Source organism: Megalobrama amblycephala, linkage group LG14 (genome assembly GCF_018812025.1).
Source record: "Megalobrama amblycephala isolate DHTTF-2021 linkage group LG14, ASM1881202v1, whole genome shotgun sequence".
Classification (NCBI taxonomy): domain Eukaryota; kingdom Metazoa; phylum Chordata; class Actinopteri; order Cypriniformes; family Xenocyprididae; genus Megalobrama; species Megalobrama amblycephala.
Genome location: NC_063057.1, coordinates 49,709,515 through 49,724,744, shown reverse-complemented (window position 1 = coordinate 49,724,744; position 15,230 = coordinate 49,709,515). Strand labels below are relative to the sequence as shown.

The window sequence follows — 15,230 nt, the reverse complement described above, 5'->3', positions numbered from 1 at the left end:
GGCTTTGAATCTATCTATCTATCTATCTATCTATCTATCTATCTATCTATCTATCTATCTATCTATCTATCTATCTATCTATCTATCTATCTATCTATCTATCTATCCATCCATCCATCCATCCATCCATCCATCCATCCATCCATCCATCCATCTGACCATCTGACCATCTGTGCTATAATCATAGCAGATATGCTGGCAAGAAGCAAGTTTTACATATCTTGTACTCCATGCTACACGACACCCCTGCACGTCACGCCCTCTCCCTCTCCTTATTGCGTGCAGCACTCAAGAATACTGCACTCTGCACTGACACTCTGTGCATGCATGTTAGGGAACTGTCCACAAACTTTGGTAAGTCCAAGGACTTTTTTGTCCAGATTTTTAATTATTATCCATTTTAAACTGTTTCTGTTGTGTATCATTTCTCTTTGGAAAGTGAGATTCATTTAATAAATCCATGTAAACATTCCTTCACTGTTATTTCTTGAAAAACAGTTTATATGTACAAAATATTACATTTGAAAATATTAATTTGTAAATGTTATTCCATTACTGAATGTAATGATCATTAGTTCAAAGCAAAAAAACAAAGAATACTTTGCAAAAACATATCCACAAAAAGCAGGCTCACTGTTTTGCATGCTGATGGACTTTTAATAACTCCAAATGAACTGAATGCTTACAGAGAGGTAAATAGAAAAGGGCTATGGAGGAGACTAGAGACGGAGGCATTGCTGATGGGGAAGCTATGGAGCCTGAGGCTCAGAAAGGGAGCACAGAAAGCATATCCGAGGCCAGGGAGAAATGGGCCAACAAGACTGAGTTCCTGCTGTCCATGGCTGGGGAAATTATTGGCCTGGGGAACGTGTGGCGCTTCCCTTACCTGTGCTACAAAAATGGAGGTGGTAAGTGAAAGTTTGTGGGAGAGTGAGGGTTGTGAAGTAGGGCTGTTGAAGAAGTGTATCTTAGAAATAAAAAGAGGCATTAAGTCTGCAGCGTTTTGAACCCCTGCACCATGAGATGGATATGACCTTTAAATTCCAGCACATTAGAGCTGAAGCCTATGCTTCATAAGATAATCAATAGACCACTGTGTTCTTCAGCAATGCTCAGAACGAATTTTTGTTACACATCATGGACTGTTCCCCCCGAGCACATTCTGATACGACTCCATACCCCTTTTAATGGTTTATTTTTTGCTTTATATTGGTGCTTCACTATCAAAAATCACTATTACAGTTGTCATACTTGAGCTTAGGGATTTTAAACCCAATATTCTAACTCAATAAATTAAGCATTTGTGCTCTCAACTAATTAAAAAAAAGAAACAAACAAAAAAAATAAATAAATAAATACAATTTAACAGTATTCTTATAAATAAAAACAATAGTAACACTTTACAATAAGGTTTATTAGTTAAACATTAATTAATGTATTAACTAACCATGAGCAATACATTTGTCACTGTATTTACTAATCTTTGTTAATATTAGTTAATGAAATTACAGTTGTTCAAAAGTGATGTTAGTTAAAAAAACTAATCCTTTAGATTAAATGGTTTTTAAGATCTTGAGAAACAAATGATGTCAAAGTTAATGCGTTTTCTGCCATTTACCCTTAAGCTCCTTATTCACATGTGATCCAGAGAAGCTACAGTTTGGTGAACATTGTTTATTTGATGACATTTGGAATGTTCTGTTACAACCATTAAAGGCAACAAGACTTTTGAGCCGATTTAGGGAAAATAACTAACTCATTTTGTCTCTCCAGGTGTTTTCTTCATTCCTTATTTCATCTTTCTCTTCTTTTGTGGAATCCCAATATTCTTCCTTGAGACAGCGTTGGGTCAATACACCAGTGAAGGGGGCATCACTGCTTGGAGAAAAATCTGCCCCATGTTTGAAGGTTACTTATGCTTCCATAAAAGGATCTACAAAATAATGTATGTCTTTAAAGGGTTAGTTCACCCCAAAATTAAAATAATGTCATTTATTACTCACCCTCATGTCGTTCCACACCCATAAGACTTTCGTTCATTTTCGGAACACAATTGAAGATCTTTTTGATGACAGAATGCTGTCAGATTTCCTTCCTTTGACTGCCTTTGCAACTACCACTTTTATGCTTCAAAACTAATCCATATGAATAGAGCGGTTTAGTCCGAATTTTCTGAAGAAAATCAATGGCTTGTTATAATCTGGCTCAGACGTGCTGTGTAACACATGAGAATGAACCTCATTGGTTACACAGCACGTTTGAGCTTCCGGAAGAGGTTTGTTCCAGTTGAGCTTCTGCTTATGTTTGCTGAACAGTGTTTGCGAGTAAAAGCCTAAATGAAATCTGTTTATCATAACAAGTGATCGATTCCCTTTAGAAAATTTGGACTAAACCGCTCGATTCATATGGATTAGTTTTCCGAACTTTTTATGAATTTTTGCGACAAAGTGGAAGTTACAAATGCAGTCAATGGAAGGAAATCTGACAGCATTCTGTCATCAAAAAGATTTTCATTTGTGTTCTGAAGATGAACGAAAGTCTTATGGGTGTGGAACGACATGAGGGTGAAAAATTAACAGAATTTTCATTTTGGGTTGAACTAATCCATTAATTCCTGGAATTTTACCCCAATTACCCCAAGCTTTACTCACCCTGAAACCATCATGACTTTCTTTTTTCTGATGAACACAATCGGAGATAAAGAATCTCCGATTGTGTTTTAATCGGGCGGGTTAATAAAGGCCTTCTTAAGCGAAGCGATGCATTTATGTAAAAAAAATTATCCATATTTAATAAGTTATGAAGTAAAATATCTAGTTTCCGCCAGACCTCCTTCTGTATTCAACTTACGAAGAAAATGTAAAACTCTCACAGTTCAAAAAGCTTACGCTACGTCCTATCAACTTACGGAAAAAGCTTAACTGACGTGACGCCAGTTCAAATTTTTTCCATAGGTTGAATACAGAAGGTGGTTAAATATGGCGGTAGTTTAATATGGATTTTTTTTTTTTTTTACATATACACATCGTTTCGCTTCAGAAGGCCTTTATTAACCCCCCGGAGCTGTATGGAGTATGTTTATGATAGATGGATGTGGATGGAAGCACTTTCTTCAGCTTCATACTCGTTGGTCCCCTCACTACCATTATAAAGCATGGATGCGTCAGGATATTTATCATATCTCCGATTGTGTTCATCAGAAAGAAGAAAGTCATATACACCTAGGATGGCTTGAGGGTGAGTAAAGCTTGGGCTAGTTTTCACTTCAAAGTGAACTAATCCTTTAAATGAAGTTAATTTATGGTGATGAGTGTGTATTATTTTGCACATGTGGATTTTCTCACACAAACTAGTTTTTGTTCACAGGTGTAGGTGTTGCGTCCCAAGTTATAGTGATTTATCTAAATATATATTACATTGTGGTCCTGGCCTGGGCTCTGTTTTATCTATTCAACTGTTTCTGGAGCACTCTACCTTGGACTTCCTGTGACAACTATTGGAACACAGGTGTGGTTCATTGTATTATGTAATGCATTTATAAACTCTGTTCATGTGGGCTTAAGACATTGAATAAATGTCAAGCAGGTTCAGCCTTGCCCAATGGCACACAAATATTTCAGCTTTGAATACAACAATATCAACAACTTCTTTTTGTTTAGGCAAGCATCACTGCTATTGTTCATACTGCAGAATTTTCAAATTTTTGGTTTGTAGCTCATCCACACTGTTTGCGCTGACATAAATGAAACTTCACATTGTGTGGTTCGTTGAGGAAAATTAGCACTTTTCTAAATGATAAGACATGGTTTTTATGAAAGAAATGTTTATGAAATGTTTATGCATCAGCGTAAAAAAAAAAAAAAACAGTTCATTGTGAGGCAAAGTTCAAAGTAAAGTTGTGGTTAATTATATATATAATTATGAGAAACAATGTTGCAATTACAAGAAAGTGTCGCAATTACAAGAAAAAAATAATTCACAATCATAAGAAATAGTCACAGTTACATGAAATAAAATTGTAATTGTGGGATAAAAAATGCAATTACAAAAAATAAAGTCTTAATGAGAAATAGTTACAATTACAAGAAATAGTCACAATTTCGAGAAACACAGTTGCAATTGTAAGACAGTCACAATTGCAAGAAATAAAATTGCAATGAGTAATAAAGTTGCTATTATGAGAAATACATTTGCAATTGAGAAATAAAGTTACAATTACAAGAACTAAAGCCACAGTTATGTGAAATAAAGTTACAATTCTGTGATATAAAGTCGTAATTACAAGGAATATTTTGACGGTCCCTTTAACCCTTTAATTCTGTTGACTATAAGTGACGTTACACCTACAAGTCTACTAACTCTCACTAGAGTGTTAATAGAGTATTAGAAGACTGGTTGGGTTAGGGTTAGAATAAGTCGACATGTTCTTGCAAATTTACTTATAGCATGTATGTTGGGGAAACATCACAATAAAGAGTTAGAAGATATTAATCAGACAGTTTACTAATACTCTAATAACAGTTAGTTGATTTGTAGTTGCAGTGTTACTTATAGTAAACAGAATGTTCAAAAGGGACCATCAAAATAAAGTGTTAATGAAATCACAATTATTTATTACTGATTTATTACAATTACATATTACTGACCCAAATAAATTTAGAGTAAATTTTGATCTCCCATTTTATCAACAGTGAACTGCCAAAATATAAGTGCTACATACACAGGTGTGCACAGACCTGATTCTGACTGGTCATTCCTGTACAATGAGACGGATCGATTTGGTGACTACAGCATGAGGTAACCTCTCTTAACAACAGAGTACAAAATAAAACCTCTTGCACTGCCTGTTGTTCTCCCAGATGTTTGCATGGTCATGGAAGATGTTCTTTGAATTCAGGCTTTAGACGAACTCTTGTAGGAAATGTTCCCAAACAAAGTAATGCATTTAGAAAGAATTATTTATTCTTTGTTTGGACTTGCCTAACAGGTAAATGAAAAGAACCCACAGATAGATCCAGGTGTATTTGAATATGGCCAAAGACTACAGAATAGCACAAGACGTGTCACTTGTATTGTTTTGAATGGGAGAAAGTGTAACGGGCAATATGGCGGAATAAGTCCCGCCTTCTAAATAAGAGCCAATTGCCGACTGGTAAAGTCATTGCGTCACTTCAGCGGCCGTTAGAATCACCGGTTTCTATCCGCTTGTTAAGTCGTGACGTAAGGAACGCAGTTTCCGGGTCCAAGCCTCTACTCGTTTCACTTGAGAATGCCATCGACGGCCATTTATGAGCACTATTTATTCATTTTAAACATCAATCATTTTAAAAAGTTAAACATTTTAAATACTTACAGTCTACACAACAGTCTCCGTGCTCACAGCGTCACAGATATTAATATTTTATTGATTTATAAAAGATGAATCATTGTCTGGCCATCTGGAATTTTGGTATGGAGATAAAGATTATGATTATAATTTTTTTGTAGTATTACACCACATCGTGTATGTATATTAGCACCATTTGTTGTTTTCTTGTGGTATGAGATAGAGCGTTTTTTTTTTTTTTTTTTAATTCAAGAATCATACAAATATACAAACACCTTCAGGAGAACATTGGAATTAGGAAATAAAAGACATTTGTATGTAGAGACAAATATCTAAAGGAAGTGTTAAGAATCATTTACATACATATGAAGAGGACACATAACAGAAAAGGACAAAAAAAAAAAAAAAAAAAAAAGGAGAAATAAGGGGATAAATACCATACATTTATGGGGAAACAATACTAAAATAAATAATTAAAGGGGAAAAAATAAATAAATAAATAAAAACAGAGAAAGCTGATTAAACTTGACCATCAGAGCCATCACAAAAGAATTGTTCATATAGCTTTAGGAATCGATCACATTTTGCATTACTAGTTAACCTAAAAGATTTAAGCAGCGAGTCTACCTCAATCAAAAAAAGTGAGAAAGTAGGAAGTGAACTCATAAATTTCTGTTTATGGATGAAAAATTTGCCAAGCAAAATAAAAAAATTGAAAATATATTCTTTAGATTTGTTAGAATCAGTGTAATAACAAATAATATCTTTCAAATTAAAAAACTGTGTGTTAATGGGGGTATTATTTAAATGTGAGTATAAGTTAGACCAAAACTTTTGAACCAATTCACATGAATAGAATAAATGTATTAATGTTTCGTCTTCATGACCACAAAATGAGCAAGTACTAGGAATATCAACATATTTGGATATCGTTGAATTAACCGGGTATATCTTATGCAGTATTTTAAAGTGGACTTCTTTAGTCTTATTAGGAATGAAAAATTTATAGGCTAACAACCATGCTTTTCTCCAGTTGATATTATCAATTAGGGCAGCCCAATGAGATCTGCCTCTAGGGCGAATTTGGTCTCTTTTCTGAAAAATTTGTCGGATGTGTTTATTATTACATTTCTTGTCATAAATGCTAATGCCATCCAATAACAAAGCCGACTCCTTTGTATCTTTCTGGTTGTACAATATGTGGCTCTTAACCAGTTGCATTAGACCTGTGGGAATAGCTTTAATCACGGTATTATATTCTTTAAAAGGAATAGGGAAGTCATGGACAGTCATAAAACATTCATAGGACAAGATATTACCGGAATTGTCAAATAAAGAAAAGATATAAGTTAAACCTCTATTAAACCAATTGGGGAAAAAAAGAGATTTGTTTCTAACAGTTATATTCATATTATTCCAAAGAAAAGTTTTGTGTGGTGAAAAATTGTGGATGTAACACAATTTCCATGCAAGAAGAGCCTGCTGATGGAAATTAGATAGTTTAACCGGGAGTTTATTATACATATAATTACATTTTAAGATAAAAGGTAGGCCTCCAATTTTGTTAAATATATAATTAGGAATAAAAAACCATAAAGAATTTGGATTTATCAGACATCTTTTAAGCCAGTTTATTTTAAACACATTAATAATGTTATGAAAATTTAGTACTTCTAGTCCCCCATCACTTCTACAATTGGAAATTACTGCTTTTTTAAGTTTATGAGACTTGTTTTTCCATATAAAGTCAAGGAAAATTTTATTAACACCTTTAGCAGTAACATCAGTCACATATAAAGAGAGTGAAGGATACACGAAGCGAGAAAGACCTTCTGCTTTAGAGAGAAGAACCCTACCATAAAGAGATAAATCTCTTTGTAACCAAAGATTAAAGATATTTTGGGTTTTCTTAATCCGACTAGAAAAATTGAGTTGCTGTCTGGCTACTAAATTTTTAGTTAGATAAATACCTAAATACTTTATTGTGTCTTTGACTGGAATACCATTAATTAACGTGTCGCCGCAATCATGCAGGGACATTATTTCACATTTGGACATATTTAACTTTAACCCAGAAGCATACGAGAACTTTTTAACTATCTGAATGGCATTAGAGATTTGATTTTTATCCTTTAAAAAAAGAGTGGTGTCATCAGCCAGCTGTGAAATTTTGATTTCCCTATCAAAGATGGAGATACCTTTTAAGTTCTGATTGTGCATAATACTCAATGATAATAGCTCAGTAACCAAAATAAATAGAAAGGGTGAAATCGGGCAACCCTGTCTGACACCACGCATTATAGCAAATCTTTGGGAGGTGTGCATATTGACTATGATGGAACTACTTATTCCTTTATAAAACATTTCAATTATGTTAACAAAAGAGTCCCCAAAACCAAACAGTTTGAGAGATTGCAGGAGAAATCCATGTTCAATGGTGTCGAAAGCCTTATAAAAATCTAAGAAAAGAATAATGGCTTTAGAGTGCACAAAATCAGCATAATCCAATAAATCTAAAACAAGTCTTATATTATTACTAATATGCCTACCTTTGACAAAACCTGACTGCGTTTCCGCAATAATTTGATTAAGCTTAAGTTTCAATCTATTAGCATATGCCAAGGCTAAGATCTTATAATCAACTGTTAAGAGTGTAATTGGTCGCCAATTATCAATTAAGAGAGAATCTTTTTCAGGTTTTGGAATAAGAGAAATTATACCTTGTTTCATTGATGTAGACATTTCCTTCTGAGCAACACATTCTTCGTACATACAAAGCAGAGGGGATTTTATTAAGTCCCAAAAATGGACGTAAAATTCGACAGAAAAACCGTCAACACCGGGGATTTCCCCTTCTTCATAGAGAAGAGAGCTGATCTAATTTCCCCAATTGTTAAAGTAGACTCACAAAGGTCTTTAAAGTCATTGTCAATGGTAGGAATATGGTTTTTAATTGTTTCGACAAAAGTCTCACAGTTATCCATATTAAATTCAGAAGTGTAAAGTTTTTCATAAAAGCTTGTGATAAAATTAGAAATTAGATTAGGATCAGTACACTTCACACCATTAATATTTAGAGCTGTCAATGAATTTCTCCTGCAATTCCTCTTCTCTAACGCAAAAAAATAACTGGAATTAGTCTCTCCTTCCTCTAGCCATTTGGCTTTTGACCTAATAAAGACCCCTCTAGCCAAATCCAAGTACGCTTCATTAATTTGTAAACTTAATTTTCTCAAAAGCAGTTCTTCCTCCTGAGTTAAGGCTTTTTGCAGTAAAGCATTTATTTTATTTAGGAGTTCATGTATTTTTTTATTTTTAGAGGCTTTTAAATCTTTACTTCTTCTAATGGCGATCTGCCTTGCCTTATATTTAAAAAATTCCCATTTCGCTTTATAACCATCACTAAATTTTTTAGAAAATATATCCGAAAACAAGTTCTTAATACCATCATTGAAAGAAGCATCTTTTAATAGAGAATTATTAAATTTCCAATAACCGCGTAACTTTGGGGTTTTATCAGTATTACTACACAATTTTAGGCTTATTTGTTTATGATCTGAGAGGGGCGCAAAGGAGTGAGAAACATCTATAACAAATTGAAGAGCTGAGGAAGAGATCAAGAAGAGGTCAATTCTCGATTGGAAAGACATATTACTATTAGACCAAGTAAATTCCTGCATCTCAGGGTGAAAAAAACGCCATGTATCTGTAAGAGAAAATTCTGCGCATAATGATAAAATGTTAGTATTCAAATGCAAGCTATCGTTGCTTCTGGGAGGAAATCTGTCAAAGGTATCATCCACACACTCATTAAAATCTCCACCCAGAATCACATAAGAGTCTGGGTACTTAGTAAGTACTTCTTTCAATTTAGAAGTTATCTGAGAAAAGAGAGACTTGTTGGCGGATCGGGAATTACATCCGTAAATATTACAAATAGTAAAGACTGAGTTATCCTGCTGAAGCGATAAAATAACCCATCTGCCTTCATCAGAAGACTCCACTCCTAGTATTTGCCCTTTAAACTTGTGCAATAAAATCAAGACTCCGGCAGAATGACTAGAGCCATGGCTACAGTAAATTGTATTTCCCCATTGACTTTTCCAAAATTTTACATCCATTTCACACGAGTGTGTTTCCTGAAGAAGAATTATATCCGACTCACTGCTTTTACAAAATAAAAAAACAGCTTTCCTCTTTACTGCGTCACGTAAACCCCTTACATTTAGGGTTATAACAGAAAAAGAATTAAACTTAAAATCCATTAAACACAAAAAACAATTCTATACCTCTTATATCTGAACAAACACTAACAAACTAATTTTTGAAATAGGAACAATATATAACCAAAGATAATTCACAAACATTCAATTTAAGAAAATTCACTTCACCGCCTTGCTTGTCATAAGCGATTTAGGTAACCAAAAAGGAAGAGAAGTGCCATTATATAGCCAACCGTGTACATTACAACATTAGCGGCTCAACGAAAGGAGGAACAGAAAGAATCTCACAAAATTCGTTGCCTAGGGGAATAATAGGAGCGAACAGTAAAAGTCAATTAGATAAACGCCAAGTGTAGGTGAATCAAATAAATGTAAAACAAAGAAATACCTTGTATATTCCCTTAAAAAAGCATAGGCCTACCACAGAAACTGACTATTTTACATCAGAGTAGTTGAATCTTTTCCCGTCGATTAAGGCAAACGAGCCGCGAAAGGAGGCTTTCTTTCCCTCATCTCTGGCTTTCTTAACAATGGGCCAAAGTTTTTCTCTGGCAGCCCTATCTTCTGGTGAAAGGGCTTCGGTGAGTCGCAACTTGTTTTCGAGGAGAAATTTGCAGCCTCTGGCAGCTTGCCAAACGATGTCACGAAAACGACGCAGAGCAAAAAGTATGATAATGGATCTGTGGGAACCATCCTTTCTTCTCTGGCCAAGGCGATGTGCAATGTCAACTGCATCTTCAAGGCTGTCGCTGATACCGGGAACTACGTTGCTAAGGACCTCAATTGCAATTTTCCGGACATCCTCGCCATCCTTCTCTCTCACACCATGTAGCTTTAATGTCCATCTCCAAGTGTAGCGCTTACATTCATCCACCTCTTCCTTCAGGGTTTTAGTCACCTTTTGTAGCACCTGAATCTCCGTTGCCACAACTCTTAGAGACTCCTTGTGCGATGCTACCTCGGTAACAAGTTGAGTAACAGTTGACGACAAAGTCTCAATCTGCTTAGCTGTAGAACCAGTCGTTGCATCAATTGCAGAAATTTTCTGAAACATCTTGTCGTATTTGCCAGAAAGCTCGCGAATGGCTTCCAAAATTTCCGCAGAAGAGTCGCTACTTTCCATATGTTCCCGTTTTGTTTTCTTTGATAGGGGTTTTAAGGGAGTTTCAGGCAGGGGAGTAGCAATGAGACCACTCAGATCTGGGCGTGAATCGAACCAGTTATGTTCCTCAATATTTTCTGAAATCAATTCCACGGAGGAAACGATGTTGTCGTTTCCATCAGCATTTTGAACAGGCTCCATAGTAGACATAGGCGCATGTGCTGTCACGTTGGAAGTTTGTCTATTTTTCTTTCTACCCATAGATAAATTGGCACAAGGAGGGTAATGTGAAGAGCGCAATCACTTACACGTTCATAAACAACAATGTCTGTATTATAATGGCTATATAATCGTCCTATTTCAAAATTTCCTGACGAGACGTTAAGAACGCGTCAACCTATCACAGCGCCATCTTGGCCCCCAACCATGAGATAGAGCGTTAGGACCCGGAAGCGCTGCCGCGTGACGTCAGACTTAACAACCGAATAGAAACAGTCAGACGCGTGCCTCCGAAGTGACGCGCGTTTAGGTCTGCTCATGCTCATTAGCTTGATCCAGCCTGAAAAATAGTTTTTTTTTGTCATGATTCAAGCGTTTAGAAACTAAATTTATGAGCCGGTTGTTGTTAGATTTCATTGGTGATTTCAAATATTAAATTTAATCGTAAGGTTGGCGAACAGTTTTGGAGAATTTGATGTTTCCCCATTCAAAGACATTGCATGATGCCCAGGATGCCCGAGAGGCGTTTCAAAGATGGCCGCCGAGTGAAATGACTTGTCTTAAAGGGACTTTGATATGGCCTAGAGAGTTTTAACATTTCACTGAAATCCAATATCTATACTTGATAATATAAAGCTCTTTGTGTTTTTCTGTTAATGCACTGCTGAAAGGAAAGAGTTTAAAATTTGGAGACCAACTAGATCATTTTAAACCAGTAAATAACCAAATAGGAAAACCAAATAGAAAACCAAATTAGGCAGGGTTAAGTTGTTTTTGTCAGCAGAAGGTTTTAGAAATAGTTTTTAGTGAGATAACTTATCTTAATTCAGAAACAGAAACAGTTGTTTTTGTTTGAAAAGAATGCCCTTGAAAAGCTTTGGTAAACTCAACTCTCTTTATGTTTTTCTTTCATCAGTTTCCAAAATGAATCCGAATGGCCGCCTTTTAAAGTGACCTCCTCCGAACAAGAGTACTGGCTGTAAGATAAATAATTTCCTACCTAAACATTTCAAATACTGTATATGCATTACTGTCACAAATTTCTTTGGCTCTCAGCAAACTATATCTATCTTTGGGATTTATGCATTTAATTGTAAGCTATTATTTAAACATTAATTAATTAAATTAATATCCTACATTCATAGTACATAATAATATACTACATATTTTTTGTAATGATATCGTATTATTATTTAATTATTTTTATTATGAAACCTATATCATCATTTTATGATTTTTTTTTTTAACAAAACCAAAAATAAAATAAAAATAACATTATACAATTATTTATATTTATGAAAATATGAAAATAACTGCAAAATAACACATTTTTCATTTTAACAATGTGAAACTTGCTTTACTGTCAGTCAGTTACTTTCGAAACTTTTTGGTAATGTCAGAAAATTCACATAGTTTACTGTTAGATCTCTCCCAAGTCCTGAACTATGAGAGAGATAACCCCTACCCTTATAAAGGGTGGGAAAAAATGAAAAACATCTAACATCTGTGAGACAAAGACCTTTAATGTTTCATCATACAGACACGAGATATTGCGAAATCTGGGCTGAAGCACAGAGCCAGAGAACTCAATGAAAACAACATGTTTATAGTTTCCTAAACTAACCCCTACAAAACTAAATCACGGGAAAGAAACATCTGTATCTAGCATATTTGTATTTAATGCCCTAGGTTTATCCTAAAACTAGAAATCTAAAACTTTGAGTCTTGACATGCATGGAAATAAAATGAAAATGTGTTGTTTATAATCTGTGTGTGTATCTGTGTACCCTCAGCCATCGCATGTTGCGGATGACAGACAGTGGTGGTTTGGGGAGCATAAATGCTGATCTTGCCATGTGTCTTCTGTTGGCTTGGGTCATCTGTTATTTCTGCATCTTTAAAGGAGTAAAGACCACAGGCAAGGTCAGCTGATGCTCATGTGTGTCCAACTGTTTGCTAATGAAATAATCAAGAAAAAAGATATTTAGAAAACATGCCATATTTTGTACTCATCATAAACAAAATCTATGAAAAGTCATAGACTTACATTAAAAGGAGCTGAGACTTATCTAGGGACCAAAAGCTATGGACTGTTTTGAGCAACCATTCATAACACACTAGCAATCACTTTGTAATCACTGATAACACACTTACAACCAAATAGTAGCAAGCTAACAGTCATTCAAATCATTTTAGCAACAGCATAGCAACCACTCAAACCACCAATGATGTATACTATAGTATCAAACTAAAAACAGCCCAAAATACCTCAACAACCACATAAAAACACCCTAGAAACCTTTCAGAACAACCTACAGTAGCAACCACATAGCAGCATGCTAAAAAAAAAAACATAAGACCTTGGCAAACAACTTGCAACCACCTAATATCTTAGAATGCACATACATTCTAGATAGCAGATAGATATTTCCAAGATGTCTTTTAAAGAGTTTTGTTCATCTGGAAAGCCTCTTTTGTGGACAAACATCTGATAAAAATCACAAGCAAGCTGCTTTACATATTTTTAAATCATAAACATTTTCTAAATTACCAATAACATCTGACAGGAAATGTTTTAGAGATTTTTTATATATATATATATTTTTTATATTTTTTATATTGCAGATTGCGCTCTGAAAAATACATTTTCACAACATGTCTCTGCAACCTCAGAATCGAGAAAGAGCTATCAATCTGTCAATCCTTTCCGTGTCCGGGCCGGGTGAGGTTTCCCGTGTTGAGTCAAATTAAGCCGCAGGCTCCACTCCTGGTGGTGCCCTTCCGTCAGTTCCTTTAAGTTTCAGCATTGCAACCATACTCCCTTAGAAATGCATATTACCTTAGAAATGGCAAAGCAATGTCTTGGCAATTACCCAAAAAGGCAGCCTCAAGCTGTTGCGGTGCGAAGTAATGCAACAACGGCCGCGCCCAGTGTAGACACAGTGTTAGCTGATACTTGTTAATTGTTAGCAAGTTCATAGCTGATCTTTCAATGAATTTAGCACTGCTGAAAGATCACTAGAAGATCATACAATGATATTAGAGTATTATAGAAAAGTCTCTTAATTAACTTGATATGTGTGTCGATGTTTCACAGGTTGTGTACTTCACTGCTACGTTCCCCTACTTAATGCTGTTCATCCTTTGCATCAGAGGAGTGACTCTGCCAGGGGCTGCAACTGGGATTTCTTATTACCTGTATCCTGACATCAGTAAACTCTCCAGTCCTGATGTAAGTGGATTCCTGCATCCCAATTTGCATGCTATCCACCCTAAATACAGTAGTATCCGAGATTAGAATTAGTATATGTCCCATACCATGGTATGTTGAATTAGTATCCCAAAGACACCCGGATGGTTTTCGAAGTGGAGATCCATCCATACTCTAATGCAACTCCATTTTCCTTCAGAGTTTAGCTCCAACCCTGATCAAACTCACCTGTCTGTAGCTTTCTTGTAAACCTGAAGACCTTGATTAACTTATTCAGGTATGTTTGATTAGAGTTGGGGCTAAGCTCTTCAGGAAAATTGGTTTTGAGGGCCAGAGTTGCCCACCCCTGCTCTAACTTAAAGCAAGGTGGTCTTGACTACAACACTGATTGATACATTTGGCCATTAACTATTAAATGCATCATTATGCAAAATAAACAGGAACAGAATTCTCTGCAAAAAAAGACCCACAACAGGCGGTCAACGTGTCATCGTATTTATTTGGTAGGAAGAAATTTGTTGAGTAGTGTAAATGAAATGAGGAGTCTGTATGAAGATGTTTATTGTGACAAGATGACTGACAGCTGGATGGACGTAGCTATGTGACAAAGCGCTCCAATTTTTATGATGTGTAGTATGTCCCAAAACTTGCCTACTCTTGCCTTTTCTTCTGCTACATATACAATTTCAATGCTCATTGGAAAAATGTGGCTGAGGTGGCATTTCTGCAAAATTATATTGCATTGGTTCTTGCACATTTCACAGCACTTTCAAAGTGAAATGTCCAATAAGTGGCGCTAAAATTGCATTCAATTTTAAATATGTACTTGCAAAAATATGTACATTTTTTTTCACAAAAACATTTAGAACAGGGGTGTCAAATTCTGGAGGGTCACTGTCCTGCAGAGTTTACCTCCAACCTGAATTAAATACACCTGAACCAGCTAATCAAGGTCTTCAGGATTACTAGAAACTTCTAAGCAGGTGTTTTTGGAGCTCTTTGGAGCTAAATTCTGCCTAGGAAGCTGATTCTTGCAGAGTTTGATTCCAATACACCTGTCTGTAATTATCAAGTGCTCCTGAAGATCTAAATTGGCGGCTTCAGGTGTGTTTAATTAGGGTTGGAGCTGACCAGTTTTTTCCAACCCTG

The 15,230-nt window shown here is 35.4% G+C and overlaps 1 protein-coding gene across 1 annotated transcript in view; it reads left to right on the top strand.

The window, feature by feature from the left end:
- The first annotated feature begins 204 nt into the window (after positions 1–204).
- The window catches only part of LOC125245362 (sodium- and chloride-dependent GABA transporter 2-like), a 51,753-nt gene continuing 36,727 nt past the window's right edge, over positions 205–15,230 (top strand). Inside the window, exons 1-8 of the mRNA XM_048155901.1 lie at positions 205–354; positions 689–908; positions 1,774–1,908; positions 3,367–3,507; positions 4,692–4,797; positions 11,787–11,849; positions 12,664–12,793; positions 13,968–14,102. Of these exons, the coding sequence (XP_048011858.1) occupies positions 710–908; positions 1,774–1,908; positions 3,367–3,507; positions 4,692–4,797; positions 11,787–11,849; positions 12,664–12,793; positions 13,968–14,102 (909 nt within the window). The 5' untranslated portion in view covers positions 205–354; positions 689–709. The remainder of the gene's footprint in view (positions 355–688; positions 909–1,773; positions 1,909–3,366; positions 3,508–4,691; positions 4,798–11,786; positions 11,850–12,663; positions 12,794–13,967; positions 14,103–15,230) is intronic.